The following is a 15,988-nucleotide window of genomic DNA, read 5'->3' on the forward strand; positions in this document are numbered from 1 at the left end:
CTTGCATCAAATCAATGCATGAAAACTTAGTTATTGAACTAGAAAAATGTTTTGTTTTTTTAAATAGGCAATTATGAAGAAGGAAGCCTGAAACCTAATAGCCTACTAAACAAATCTCAACAAAGTGTAGGCCTATCCTTATATGAATTAATGAAAAAGTAGCCCCAGAAAAAAGAGCCCCCGAGAATTTCCCTAAAATTTGAAATGGAGCCCCCGAAATGAAAAACTTAATTTTTTGCCTGCGCCCCCCTCTAGAATCCCGCGGATTTCCACGGGTCCTGAGTTGCGTGTATATATAATATAGGCGTGGGGTCCACGGGTTTCAAGGGGCCATAAACCCCCAAAAGCATGGAGGTTACGTTCTTCAAAGTTGGGGGGGGGGGGGAGAGATCAGATCGCAGCGAGTTGAGTGTATATATAAAATAGGCGTGGGGTCCACAGGTTTCAAGGGGCCATAAACCCCCAAAAGCTCGGGGGTTTTAGGCGTTTAATTAGGGTCAGATGAGCATATTTTTAATACTTTATTTGTGACACTTGCGGGTCACTAATTGGCTTGGGGTCAATACGTAGAGTTGCGTAGTGTTGCGTACCAACTACGCTGGCCTACGTCACTTTATGCTGAGGGACGGAAAGGGGTACGCAAGGTGAACGAAAACAATTCAACATGTTTAATTTTTTTTGCGTACTTTCGGCGTAGAAACTTGACGCAGAAAGTACGCCTTTTTACGCAACACTACGCTACATGCCTACGCAACAGTACGCTACCCTACGCCAGATCGACTAAGCAGTAAAAGCTTTCCACACAGTAAGCAACCATAAGCAAACCTGTACGCCAGCCTACGCATAACCTACGCAGGGACTATTTTCCCATTAATACGCAGCCTAATTTCTGCGTAGTCGGTACGCCACACTACGGAACTCTACGCAGTTCCAGTGGCTTAAAGAATAACTACCGGTACAGTTGGATTGTTTTTTTAAATTTAATGTAAGGCCAAATTAAAAAAATACATGCTTATAGCGTCCTGTTTTTTTGAAAAATGGGAAGGAGGAGGCGCTTTTTTTTTTTTTCTTTCTTTCAAAATGGCCGCTCCGTACATTTTCCCTAGCATTCGGGCTATTTTTCAAGATGGCGGCCGACAATTTTTTTTTTTTTCTTTTTTAAAATCAAAAATACATTTTAGCAGTGCTTTTCATGTTTTTTTTCTTTCAAAAAAAATTTTAAAAAATAAATAAAAAAAAAAAAAAAAAAAAATAGGAGGCGGCCCCCAAAAAGAAAGCAGGCGGGGACGATGTTTTTTTTCTTTAAAAAAAAAAAAAAAAAAAAAAAAAATAGGAGGCGGCCCCCAAAAAGGAAGCGGGCGGGGACGCTAAACATGTATATTTTTTAATGGCTTGAATGGCAAATAACGTTCTTGGTGGTTTTAATTTAGACATTCTCTATATATCTATTTACACCGCCCTCCCCCTCTAGAATCCCGCGGATTTCCGCGGGTCCTGCTAGTATCATATATAATCCAAACAATTAAGCAGTTTTGACATGAACGAATTCATTGCGTAAACAAACTCCTGTGACTTTCCCAATAACACTATGTTTTTACCTGTGGTGTGCTCAAACTCTTTTAGAGCCGTGCGACCCTATCCCAGACACAATGGGTCGTGTTGACTACACCGGAACAGCTCAGGCAAATGGGAAATACAGCTATGGAACAGAGGTAACTGTCAACTGTGATTCGGGATACCTTCCTGCATATGGTAATGGAACTGCAGTCTGCAATGCGTCACAGTGGCTGACAGTTATTCCTACGTGCACACAATGTAAGAATATCATATGACTTTATCAAGATGCTTCATGCATAAAAAACAATAAAGCAATAAAAAAGGGATATAAGATTAGTATAGGGTGGCCTTTATATGCAGCTAAGGCACGACGTGGCTCTTAAAAGTCCTTGTTCTAACTTGCAGAGGACAACAAACACATCTTCACCCCATGCTTGCCTGTTGGGAGCTGCCTGGGATTATGTAATCTTGCAATCTCTGGGGTTTATTTTGCATATATCTTTTGTATGTCATTTGTATGACAACTCTATATAATAAATATTCAAATAACAGAACTTGTAAATAAAAGGAGGGCATGAATATAAATAGATTTCTGTGTATATAAATGAGCTGCTATGAATATTCAATGAAGGCTTTATTACCAATGATGCTGAAAAGAACTAATCTACTGAACCAAAGGATGAAAAAGACAGGAGGAATAAAAGAGACTAAAGTTGGGGAGAGTGAACATAGCATGAACGCAGGTTAAGGGAATGGTGATGGAGATTGAATGTGTAGAATGGAATTTAATGGTAGAGGCATACAAATAGATAGATGGGAAGATATGATGCTTTCATACATGCTACAGTACAAATATCCTGTTCAAAATATAGCTCTACATTATGAGATTCTTTCTGAACATGTGAGACCAATGAAATTGGGGTGTTGCTTTCACAATCGAGGATTTTGGTAATACCATATTGTAGCATTTTTGAAAGGCTACTGATTTCTTCTTTTGTCAAAACAACTAGCTTTTGGGATGTTAGGAGGTACATTGTGTAAGGAGCATACCTGCCAACCCTTCCGAATAATCCAGAAAATTCCGTTTTGGGGGATTTCTAGGACCTGAAAATCCGGAATATTCTGAATTTACAATTTTTTTTTTTTTTTTTTTTTTTTTTTTTTTTTTTTTAATTTTTTTTTTTTATTTTAAATAAATTTTTTTAATTTAATTTAATTTTTTTTTGTAATAAATATTTTATTTATTTATTTTGTGCTAAAGCCAAGTTAAACTTGTTTTATAATGTGCTGCGATTTGAGAGTTCACGTATTGTTTGCATTGAATGGCTGCATGATCGAGCAGCAAATTTTTATTTGCTTTTTGGTACAGATTTACCGCGTATCGCCAGTTAAACTGCCGCTGCAAGTGCGATTTCTTATTTTCGAAGGCATACCGTGCTAAAAATTCTTAATTCTTATTTCAAATGTTGGCAGGTATGAAGTAGACATAAAGAAAGGAAAAGAGATGATAGAATGAAATTATATAGGATAAATGTAATGAAAGTAAATAAGATTAAAGACTGCCACATGACTTGAAATACTGAATACTGAAATTTTCAATTTAGAATACTCAGTTACCATAGGAAGGTACAGAGAACATCTCAATGTATTGATTTGTTGCACATTAAAAAAAACTCATTGATGTCCTATTCTTCTTTAGCACGTAACATCATCCTAGACTCACATACATATGTCTCTCAAACACCACCTAAGAGAATGATAGCCAATGCATGGTTGGCCAGGGACGGTAATACCAACAGTGCTCCGCAGTATTGCTCAAGAACACGTAAGTATAGCATCAGTGGCTGAGAACAATTATTCCTACATGCACTTCTATGGACATAAAATGGTACTGCAAAGTGTAGGTGAAAGTTGAAGGGGTAAAAAAAAAATACCTCTAGTGTTCTATTTTATGACACACTTTCCTGTGAAACACTTTATTTTTCGAAAAATTTCATGTTCAGCGCTGATTTTTGCACTTATCAAACCGCAGATAAATTTCTGATGTCTCAGCTAATTTGCACATCCCACCGCTCAAATCATATCTGAATTTATGATCCAAATAGTCAAAAGGGGTTCGATCCGACGGAAGAAAGGCATTTATTGCTTCTATCCACCCAGATATTTGGTATCCATTCTGATTGGAACTTGAGTCTATGGGGATACGGTCAACATTGTACATGCCTGTAAGATGTAGACTGGCTTGAATTTGTTAGGTGCTTACAGCTACATTGTCGTATTTATATGTGCCACAAAAATTCAAGTTCTTTTACGTAAATGCATCTATTGATTTGCTTATTATTCAATTCAGTAGTTCATTGATATATTTTTTAATTTTTTATTCATATTTTTATGATTATTTTTGTAATTATGTTTATTCATTCATTTATTGATAAATTGAATAACTTATGTATTCATTTTTTTGTTAATTTTGTTTGTTCATTTTATTTGTTCATTCATTTCTTTGTCTAGTTATTTATTAGAATTTATTAAAATGGTATTCCATTCTTGCACTGCTCTGCTATCCAAAGAGCTCTTGGAATCTACACATCTGTTTATATCAAACCTTACCTTTCTGTATTAATTTGCTGTCTACTCTTGTTTTCATTCCTTTTTCCTTCATTGTAGAGGTGACTAATAATCCATGGTGGAAGGCTGTCATGAAGGATATCTATAATTTCACCGGTGTGAAAATTTACAATCGTCTTGACAGGGAAGAACACAGTGAGTAGATGACCCTCGTCATTTATTAACAAGTGTGGCAATCGTATTGATAATGTTAGAAATACATATGTTATACAGATTCAATGAATATGCTCATTATGTGCACATGCAGAATAGCCCATAAAATTCTAGCCTTTTAAGTTTCTGGCAACATTTTGTTTGCATTTTCCTATGCTCGTATTATCATAGGCTATGGTAGAGATGTAATTGCACGTGTTGGAGTATAGCTTAGAAACACTAAATAGTTAATTAAATGTTGCTTCATTTCTTTCAGACCTGCTTGTAAAAAAAATGATATTGTGAATTTTAAAGTAAATTTGTTAATTTCCTCAGTGAAATACACCTCTGTGTGGTATTCTGAGATTCATTTTATCTCAAATAGAATGTGCGATTTATCTCATTGAGATAATTATATACCCTTAAAATATTTAAAAATCATTATTCTGAATATCATTTTAGCAAGATTTTAAGACACAACCATTTGTGATGTGATAACCAATAAGAAATTTTGTTAGATTTCACTCTCTTCATGTTCAGCCATTGGAATGACGTTCTGTTACTCTTGGGCAAGAGAGCCTAATCGAAAGCATGATTTTTACAGTTTTTACTATGCATGCCTCAAATGCTCTTCCGATAAAATTTCCTTGAAAATAACCGAGGTAGTTTCTAAGGCTTTTGAACACCATTACAAGTACAGTATGATATTAATCAGCAAAGAATCTTGAAAAACAAGTTGAAAACCTTATAGTTAGTTAATTGAGAAATGTAATCTGTAGTCAGTGTTTTTTGTTTCTATTTATCACACAACAAGCAGCATAACTTTAAAATATACTGCACTTACTGAGTTTCAGAGATATAAGATGGGTGTTAGCATTGGTCATGCGTACCATACAGATATAACTGTAATGGGCACGCAAGGAGTAAGAGATTGAGATCAAATTCAAGAATAAATCTGAGATAAAATGTGGTCTCAGAATAATGATTATCTTATATAGATTAAATCAAGCTAAGAATACCACCCAGGGCTATTCTATGTTTAAAAGTCATAATTTTTTCAAAATGTTAAGCCTAAATGATATTTTATTTTCTTATGTACAGAATCTATGTTGGTCATTCCATGTGTATGTTATTATAATGAGGTATTGTTCTTCAATGCAAGAAAGAATACTCATCAGCCTCATGTATTAAGCCTTTTGGGGTCATGAAAGAACCGTTGGTCATGTCACGGAAAAACACCCCTTTGAATTTAATGAAAACTTTACTTGCATTGCTTACAAATGCAGCAGAACTTCAAACACTGCTTTCAAAAGTAGTACTTTCAGTTGAACAGGGTTTATAACTAATAAATCTACACCAAAATATTTTGAATTGTAGGATATGATCTGGTGGGTGCAGAAATAAGAGTTGGATTGAATGACTATTACACCACAAACATGTTGTGCGGAGAGCCAGTCACCCGACGCCAAATTGAGAGTAGTACCGAGGCAAGCCATGGGATCCCCATAAGATGTGTTGGAGAAGGTGTCACCGGTGTCATCGGTAATGTCATCAGTGTGCACATTCCAACAATAAATAACCAGAAGCGAGAACTCAGTCTGTGCGAAGTTGAGGCCTATCAACAAGGACTATCTATATCAGGTAGGCTTTGTTTGGTTATTTGAATAACTGATATAATAATAATAATATTCTGTGTTTATATAGCGCTCAATACATCGATCCAACGATGTCCCAAGCGCTTTACAGATATATTATTACCCCGGTCATCGAATTCAGGCTTACCCATACACAATGTATGCACATGTTCCACTCCCTGGGGAGCATTCCAGCCAGTCGCTATTTCATAAGCGCACACTTGCTCATCCAACCACATGAACTTTCTCATCCCACGGTATTAATTAATAAATTGATATATCTGTAAAGTGCTTTAAGCCATTGTCAATGCATTAAGTGCTACATAAACCCAGAATAATATTGCAATTATTATTATGGTGCAGTAGATAATTAGATGAAGTGTTTATTTAATCTTTTGTATGCCAGGTTACGGTAGCGGGTCTGCAACTCTGCATGACCTGTTGTGAGCATGCATGTACATAACCAAAAGAATAACTGTCTGAAAAAATGGATAACTGCGGCCAAGTCCTTTTTTAAATGCCTCTACCATCATGGTGGTGGAGTTTTCAGGAGTGTTTGTCTGTCTGTCTGTCTGTTCATCCGTCCATCCCACTTTTGAATCAAACAGAAAACTTTTAGAACCTTTAAACTTGGATTAAAGCATGTAAAGATGGAGTGATTATATTTTAAGTGAACAAGGTCAAAGTTCAAAGGTTCTTATTTTCGACATGTTTTAGCACGGATACATATTGTCATTTTTACATAGGGTATGCTTCTTTCTCTAATTCTCTAGTAATGAACTCTTGTAGACAACGATGTTGAAGTAATACCATTTAGGACATTGACATATGCTACACATTGCAACTTTTTAGTGAAATAGTGAAAATCAAATACAATATGAATTCCTCTGTCACGACTCAAAAGCATCTTAATCTATTGACTACGGGAAACGGTCAGCTCCTGTATTAAGTCAATGGAACTGAGAGAATTCAGTAGTCAACCTGTGTTAAAGTAGATGAGTTTAGTAGACTACTTTAGTTTATATCTATTTGAATAAGATTTGAACTAATCCGTTGTTCCATCACATCAGCCAGTACACCTCCGGAGAGGATGAATTGTTTGAATCTTTTTCAGTGAATGGTGCCGAGAATGGAATGCGGGTGGGATGTGTTGTCCCTCGTGTGGAGAATGCTGTGGTCTTAAGCACTAATGTTGCCACACAGCAGGTTCTATTGGAAGGTGAGGAGGTCAGAATTTCATGTCACGCCCGTCACGTCCTCAGAGGCTCGGACACTAGACATGTTGATCTTACCTGTCTCGGTGATTCATCCTGGGACCAAGATAAACCCGTATGTGAGCCAGGTGAGTATTCTAAAGTTACAATAACTGTTATGAGCTACTGAAATTGTGGCATCTAATTGCCTGAGAGCTAATTTGTCATAGAATTTTAGCATTTGTTACTGATAACAAGTTTTATGAAACAGCTAGGCCTTGATCCCTCCCCATTCTAGGATTGTGTTAGCTGTACAGTGGGGTTATAGTAGAGTAGTGTAACAGCTGCAACAGGGATTTGAACCCCATACCTTGTGCTTTACTGTCAGGAGACTTAAACATTGAACCACAACACCTTTATCCATCTTTGTGAATAAAAACATTATCTGAGAATGTTAATGACTGGTATGTGAGACTTTGTTCTATCCCAAAAATTATTATGATTAAATTAATGACTTTCAATATTGGATGTTACCTCTTAAAATATCATTTGTTTGGAGCCAGAAGGGTGTTTAACTCACATCATTTTAAACAGAGTTAATGCTCTTTTGACAAGTAAGTTGTTGCCAAGCTTTATCTAGGGGTACATGTATGACATGTAAGTTTGTATGATCATCTATCTATATATAATTAAGCAATCTATCAATGATAATAATAATAATATGTCTTGTTTACCAATGGAAGCCTCATCAGAATGTTCTCCCTGAGGCCCTGTCATAATATTATTACCCCAGCTTTAGCCGAGCTACCATGAAAAAGTGCTGAAGCATTCAAGGGAATTTATTCCTACCGTGTATTTAACTAAGATTGATTGATTTTCCTAAGACAGTAGTACTTTGATGACTTATCTTTTCAGAAACGTGCACTGTTGATCGCCTATTTAATGGTGGTTTTCTAAATGGTAAAATCTTATACAACCACGGTGAAAACATCACTTTCACTTGTAATCCTGGCTATGAGAAAGAACATGATAGGTATTGGTGTGATAGGAGAATTACAGTCCCAGGCAATCCAAGGTGTATTCAAGGTAATACTTCTATGTTATTTATGTATGCATGTGCTAATCTGCATTACATTATATCCCTTTTTCTTCAAAACCACAGCCTCTTGCATGTCACTGAATACAATATCTAGAGAATATACAAAAGCAAAAGATTTTGAAGAATATCACATTGGACTCGGATCCTCTGTTCCATTGTACCAAACTCCAATTGGAAGTAAAAAGCTTTCTTTAACAGTCAAACCTGCTTTAGCAACCACTTGCCTATATAAAGACCACTTTTCATGTTCCCCTTGAGCAGTCTTTTAATACAGATTTCACTGTAACACCAAATGAAATGTTAATTGTAATACAAGATAATTAGAGTAATACCTGAGGGTTCCAAATTATTTTTGATAGGTTGTAAATGACACAACATCAAATCACGTCATATTGTGCAAGAAAGCATGGAAAGCTGAGAAAGAAGAAAAAACACTAAAAAACTCTATAAATGACATTTGCTAAGCAGAAAATTGTAGCAGAAGAGGTATACACACTCTGTACATACATGTCAAAATCCTCTGTTAACAATAATCATCTTTGAAACTTTGCAAATAACTCAGTCCTTGAAATTTTCAGAAATATTATAGTATTAATGACTACTTTGAGAGAAATAGTTGTTTTATACGCTCAAGGGAAGGTTACAATTGTGCTAATGCCCAAGGCATGCCGAGGGCATTAGCACAATTGTAACCTTCCCGAGAGCGTATAAAAACAACTATTTCTCGATTATTAAAGCAGTCATTAATACTTTTATATGCCAAAAAAAAGTGTCAACTTATGACACCACCTTGGCCTTTCTCTAGTTTATCTGCACGGTTGTTTTTTATGAGTGTATCTTTGAGAGTTTATTTCTAGTCTGATTCTAAGCAAGCTATTTTTAAAATTTTTTGGGGGGGGTGGGCCCCTGTGGGGAATATGATGAAAAACCTGCTCTTCTATATGACACCTCACTTATTGAGTATCACCTTCAGGATCACGAGCAATATTGGTTTGAATCTCATTTTGGTAATTAAAACATCGACAAATTTAGCATGAGTGCGCAATGCACTTGGACTGCATAGATCTAGATCTAGAGATGTGTGCAATCTCAATGGGAAGGTTTTTAGCACACAATATTTTTATGGAAAATTTCACGTACCCTTTTGGTGTTCTTCAGAATGAACAAAGTCTTGCATTTGATCATCATCAAGAAGTTGAAATCTTGGGAGAGTTCCTTCAGCCATTTTTGCCTTGTTTGGAATACAGTACGATCGAGATTGCCGTAGGCCTACGGTTGTCTGCGCTGTGCTGTATTAACAATTGGTTAATTAAGCTAGCGCTAGCGACCAAATCTTCGCACACGTACACATATGTATGGTATCTGCGATTGCTCTGTATTTCAGCAAGACTGGACTATTCCCGGTAACTTGAATTTTACCCTTGAACTATTAAATGGGCGAGGCATTTTTCGTTTATTTACGGGAATGGCTAAAACCATGACTGCAATTTCGACCAATCAGATGGCTGGATTTCTTAAGTGAGGTATATAAAGCGTAATAATTTTTATGAAAACCATTTTGAAACACCCAAAAAATCAATCAAACCATCTCTCTCTGTCTCTCACTGCTTATTTCCTTTTCATATTTTCTTTCTATAATTCTATCCATTTTGTCTCTCAGCAAGTAATTATATTTGTTTTCTTGCTCACTCTTCCGGCTTTATTATTGATATTGATTATTCAATACATTTTAAATCTTGTACAATGTCATTGAATTTTTTTATAATGCTGTATTATGCTAATTTGATTTTATTATATGTGCATGGAAGTACCAAATGTCAGGCATACGTTTTCTTCCATTGTATTTATGTTTCTTGTTCTTATTTTATGCTCCATGACTTCTCCTGAATAGCATCTTGCCATGCTCCAGACCTTCCGGATCATATGGTATCTTCACAATCACAACCTCACTTTCCTCATGGTACGTTGCTCGATGTCTCATGTGAATACGGGTTTCAGCTTAGTAGGAACCAAGAACAGCTAAGATGCTATAGAGGTGGCTGGAGCACACCCTTAACGGCAACATGTCAGAGAGGTAAGGAGTGAGAGAAAATGATCACTATCAATGACACAACTATTGACTGCTTTTAGGGGCATGGTTAAAACTATTGCCTAAGTTGATCTTGAAACTGTACTCTACAGCATAGTGCAGTCACAAGATCACAGAGGAGTTATACTTTAAACTGTCAACCAAAAAATAAAGCAGTCGATGAATATAATGCATCCCCTGTGTCAGTTCTCAAAAAGATATATTTAAACAAAATATGCCTGTCAAAATTCATTTATTTGCCTAAGAAAAATGTCTATTAAAAAATGTACCCTTCTAAGAGCAATGTGCGTGTCCCATAATTGTTAAAGTTGATACTCTAAGCAAATAAATGTCCCTTAATTTGTTACCTACGGCAAGTATATGTTATTTTTAAGTTTTTCAATTACTTAGTATATCACAAAAAATTCTGTCTACTCGACATCCTCAATTGAAATGTCTAAAATATCCGCCTCTCTTTGCATAGAAAATCAGTCACGACGCTGGTCTACTATTTATGACCTCACGTCCGGGAGAGAGTATATTCACGTACCCGGATGTTCCATAGCAAACATGTGCAGAGTGATACGATTTTCTGCATATTTTTGTTTCAAAGGCTGAAAAGTCTAATAAATCATAATTCTATGTACAATTCTTTACCTTCCCCTAGTACTTCATAGTATTAATATCAATTCCCCTTTTAAAAATTATGACATATACATGCCAACGATGTGCTATTAGTCGATATTTTCACCATGTAATTTTTGTTTTGGTGTTGAAATCGGCCCAGGCACGGAGTAAACAGTAGCTGTCTACCCATGCACAGTTCATTACCATACACTACAGCGATCTCCCGATGGTTTCTTCTTCCTTTTTCCCATGTCTTTCGCCTTCCTTGGCCCTGAACATCCTTCATCTACCAATTCTGACACCGGTTGTCAGGAGCAAGTCTTTGTTAGTTGTTTTTCTTAGCTGGCAACGTCGCTTTCATTCTCTTGCAATTGCCGATAAACATATAACTAGCGCACGTACGTTCCATCACAAGCAAGCAGCGCCTAGAGCAGCGGCTTGGTCTTACCTCCCGATTCTGCTCGCTCCACGAACGTTCATGCAAGAGCCGCATCACTCGCCAAAATATTATAGAGGAAGCGCGCTTGCATGATCTCGTTCAAGTTTGATATTTTACAACATTAAATGTTTAACTGGTACTGTATCCTTTTTGAGGCAGTCACACACATCTATGATAAGTACTATCATAGTTCTAGACATATTCGTTTACAAAACTGCTCATGTACATCTGATGACAATATAATGATCTGCCTATTCATAAGTGCACGATTTAACTTTAATTCCTAAGCAGTAAACTCGTCTTAAATCTCTACCAAATAGGTGAATATGAGGATATAAAAAGAAATCAGCGACTGGAAAATGTTGCTTCGTTATTCTTTATTCAAATGAAAACAGAAAATCCATCAAATATACTCCGTAACAACAACAAATCTAAGCTCTGACAGGATAGCATTTACGTAGGGATATCACTGCCATTCACTCTCACTGAGCCCATGACTCCCGTTCGTGACGTCACGGATAGAGGCCCGACTCTACGTGCACTTCCGGGTTTCAGACTTAGATATTTTGGTAGAGTTTACTCGAATAAATTCATTATTCTAAACTTGTTTTGTCGGGTGGACACCATTTGATGTTATTATGGAGGTTAAAAGCTTTCTATTTATGTAATTATCTCAGTATTTGGGATTGTCTTAGAGTATCAACTTTAACTTCATACGCAACCATTGTGTCCTTGCATTGTATGAGCAAGCTAATAGGACTATGCCCGGTCACTATTTGTCACTTTACTGCTCAGCAGTCAGAAGTTAATTTCATGAATGCAGTTTTGTTTGTCCAGTCAGAGGCCTAGAATCTTCATATGCGATATATATATATATATATATATATATATATAATATAAAATGAAACTAGAGAATGGAAGGGGTATGGACCTGCGTTATGATGAAGCTTAATATACATTGTAAAAAGACCTTCCATTTGCAAGTGCATTAGTGAATATGTACTGCATGCAGGTTTAGTCATAATCAGATAATGACTCGACCAAATGCAATGTATATCACTATTAAATGCACAAGCTTCAAAACATGAATTATTTGTTTGATAAAATAAGTCTTAAGCGCACAGTCAAACAGTATAATGCGTGCATCACTGTCCTAGCCATAGGAAAAAGTATCCATGCATATCATTCATAACATCTGAACTTTGTACGAGCCAAAGACACTCTGGCCCGAATTCACAAAGAAGGTTTGTCGACAAACAGGGGGTTTATGTACGTCAAACATGGCTTGTAAAAACGCGTCGAAATGCGTCATATGACGCACAAAAACCAAGGTTTGTCGACAAACCTCCTTTGTGAATTCGAGCCAATATGCACAACTCAACCGAGAGAATGCATTATCACTTCTAACGGTGGGACATCACTTTCTGATGGGAACTTTTTTGCTTGGTATGTGTGGCAGGAAAGACTGAAGCATGGTCACGTGGTTTCATTTGACCAAAGTGATTGCCTACATTTCTAGAACCCATATTTATATGTTTTGGTGATGGCATTGTAGTCGAAGATTTATATCTCAGTCCCACCACCAAACTGACAACAATTCCAAAAGTGACTAACTCTAGGCCATTTTAGGTAATGACAATTTTTGTTGTTTAGTCTATTGTTTGAAGAGGGTCCTCGTCCTGTGGTTGAGGTTTGAATCTAGAACTTTTTTTTACGCCTTTTAAAGTTTGGATCAACATCAAGTAATAATGTGGGACAGTATTTTGAAAACTATGTTAACTTCTATGTTAAGTATCAGAGTTAACATACTCTTAACATTCCTCTAAATCAATATTCTGAAAACTATTTTCAGGGTATGTTCTCTTATTAAAAGTAATTCTCCCCCAACACGTCTATTTTGCATTGATTTTCTAATGAGAATCACTTTTAAAATGTCTCTTAATTATCCAACCATGTTTCATGTTTGATTATGTGTACAGCTGTATACACTATGGATTATGACACATATTTATTGAGTATATCATCGATTCATATGCATTTCCTTTGTTCAAAATTCATAGATTTGCAGATTTCATACCTTTACCACATTTGATAATTTTAGGTGACAAATCGATTTGTCCCATTGAATTTGACATATTAAAATTTAGCTAATTTAGATTAAAATCTAAAAGTATTTAACAAAGGCCATATTTCATCCAGTACACCTTTCATGCTTGAGTTACAAAAAATTAAAAAACTCTCAAATTTACAAGGGGTATGGATAATTTAGTTGTTACCTGTATATACGATCTACCTTGACCTAAGCCTTCCACACCATCTGGCAGATGTGTGATGGCTTCTGCTTCATGACCTCAAGCCAGATCTCCCTCTTGTGATTATTCTTGTGATTATATTTGATTCGTCCGAATCGGGATGCATTATTTGTATGGGCTTTATATAATAACCTCATACTTTCAAATTCAGTGTTGACATTGTTTTGATGTAGTGTCATGTGGACATCCAGTGAGGGCCTCTTATAGCATCATTGAAATACTACCAGGGGTACAAGGATATGTGCAGGGTACCAGGGTCAGGTATAGCTGCAGTGAAGGCTGGGAAATCGAAGGGATTACAGAGAGAGAGTGCGTCAATGGACAATGGACAGGTTCTACGCCAACATGCAGAGTAGCAGGTAAACAAAAATTCTGAGGACTTTGCATTAAATAAGAAGTCAATTTAGTCAGGTTGTTATAGTCTTATAATAAAATCACGAGCTGCAACATCTGCTACATATGTATATCGCAACTGAGATGATAGGTTGTAGAGGCGTCTTGGGGTTAATGGATATGTCACCAGACCAAAGATCACAAGTTCGGCCTAAAAAAAAAAAGATGTTGTATTGCCCTTTGCGACCGCCCAAAATTTTTGAAATCTACGGTCCGCTTAAATTTTTGTTGTTCTTGTTTTTTTTAAACGTTTTTTTTAGAGAAAACAAATATTAGAGCATTCAAAACTGAAAAATATCAGCCCAAAGAGGGAGAGAAAAAAAAGGGAAAAAAAGAATTCTGACCGACCGACCCATGTTTTGGCACCTAAAGGGCAGTACAACATCTTTTTTTTTAGAGCCTTATGGGGCTCAAATTCAAGCCCACCACCAGTGTCCATTGGCAAGATGTTAATCTACATTTACCACTCCCCATCCAGGTTTAAATGGTTAGCTGACATGCTTGAGTGCTAGTTTCTTGGGCTGCTCAGTTATGACCTGGGTAAGAATGTTGAAGCACTGTGATGAGCTTCACAGCATATGATGGATATTGTTGCTATGGGAGAAGCCATTTAAGATGATGCTCAAGTTGATGGCCATACTATAGACTGGCTTTCAACTAGCTTAATGAAAAAATAGTTTTTGACTGAATTTGGTTACCCCAAAACAAATGATCATGTGACTATAATAAGCTACTACCATGCATGCAAATGAAAAAATGAGTAGGCGAGATTTCATCCACTCCTGTAGACTTTCTCAAACAAAATCATTCTTCACACAGTTTCTTGCCATCTGCTGCCTCAAGATCACTGGGCGCTAAGATAGGTGGCAGTGAATAGCCAGATCGAGTCCCTATTGATTGATGGATTAATCCTTTTGATCCAGATAGAATCTTTGATGTTTCTTGACCAGAAGTGTATTTCAAAGTTGATATAATTGGGCATCATCATTTCCGATTTTGTGTCCAGTATTAAGGTCATGTTCTGCTCCTGCTGAATGAGATGGATTCAATCTATAAGGACTCTTGTGTGTTGTTTCAATCAACACTGAAAGTGTTCTTGCAGTTTCTCCAACATAGGAATTGCCACAATGGTACATGTCATCTTGTAGACAATACCTGTCATTTCTTCTATTATCGATTTATTATTTGGATGAAATAGCCTGCTTTTTAAGGTGTTTGATGGGCTCTGAAAGGCCACCCTGATGCCGTGGCTATGCGATTGATTGAATGAACGCAAGAAAGTCCTTAGATTGAGCAAGGATCAGACAGTTGCTTGGTAGTAGAATCCACAATTCAATGAACTTTCTCTTGTTTGTAATGCCATCTTTAATTTATGTTTTTCCAACAGCCCCTCCTCGATGCATGCTCCCAGACAGATCGAGCGGACAGCGTTACTCAATAAGAGGTTTTATAGGGAATATCTTTGATGAGGGTTTGCCCATTGGTGAGCGTGTATCCATTTCTGTTAGTTGTAATCAAGGCTATACAGCTCAGCCGTCAGTGCAGACAGCATGTTTAGAGGGAGGAGTATGGTCAGTCGCTGTACCGATATGTGGTAAGCCAGGTTACAGCAAATTTTGTTATTATGCTGGTCTCCTTATGGTTACTTGTGTATACACAAGCAACCAAAAGGAGACCAGCATACACAAGCAACCATAAGGAGACCAGCATAATAACAAAATGCCCGTTTGTAAACATTGCTTGTATTTGTTGTTCAATTCCTATCTTGCTTGCCCTCATACACTAGTATAATTCTGTGACACACTCATAACAAAGTACTATTGTGTCATATGTTTTTGTTAGAACTCTCAGAACTTCGCAGAATTTTTCAGAAGTACATTTTATCGGTCAACCATATACAAGTCAC

The 15,988-nt window shown here is 36.6% G+C and overlaps 1 protein-coding gene across 1 annotated transcript in view; it reads left to right on the forward strand.

Moving 5' to 3' along the window:
- The window catches only part of LOC753880 (sushi, von Willebrand factor type A, EGF and pentraxin domain-containing protein 1), a 51,233-nt gene that overhangs the window by 12,780 nt on the left and 22,465 nt on the right, over positions 1-15,988 (forward strand). Inside the window, exons 6-14 of the mRNA XM_030997568.1 lie at positions 1,624-1,815; positions 3,257-3,382; positions 4,225-4,320; positions 5,695-5,958; positions 7,066-7,293; positions 8,060-8,230; positions 10,135-10,317; positions 13,863-14,048; positions 15,470-15,676. Of these exons, the coding sequence (XP_030853428.1) occupies positions 1,624-1,815; positions 3,257-3,382; positions 4,225-4,320; positions 5,695-5,958; positions 7,066-7,293; positions 8,060-8,230; positions 10,135-10,317; positions 13,863-14,048; positions 15,470-15,676 (1,653 nt within the window). The remainder of the gene's footprint in view (positions 1-1,623; positions 1,816-3,256; positions 3,383-4,224; positions 4,321-5,694; positions 5,959-7,065; positions 7,294-8,059; positions 8,231-10,134; positions 10,318-13,862; positions 14,049-15,469; positions 15,677-15,988) is intronic.

The sequence above is a fragment of the Strongylocentrotus purpuratus genome, unplaced genomic scaffold, assembly GCF_000002235.5.
Source record: "Strongylocentrotus purpuratus isolate Spur 01 unplaced genomic scaffold, Spur_5.0 spur5_scaffold_4, whole genome shotgun sequence".
Lineage (NCBI taxonomy): Eukaryota > Metazoa > Echinodermata > Echinoidea > Camarodonta > Strongylocentrotidae > Strongylocentrotus > Strongylocentrotus purpuratus.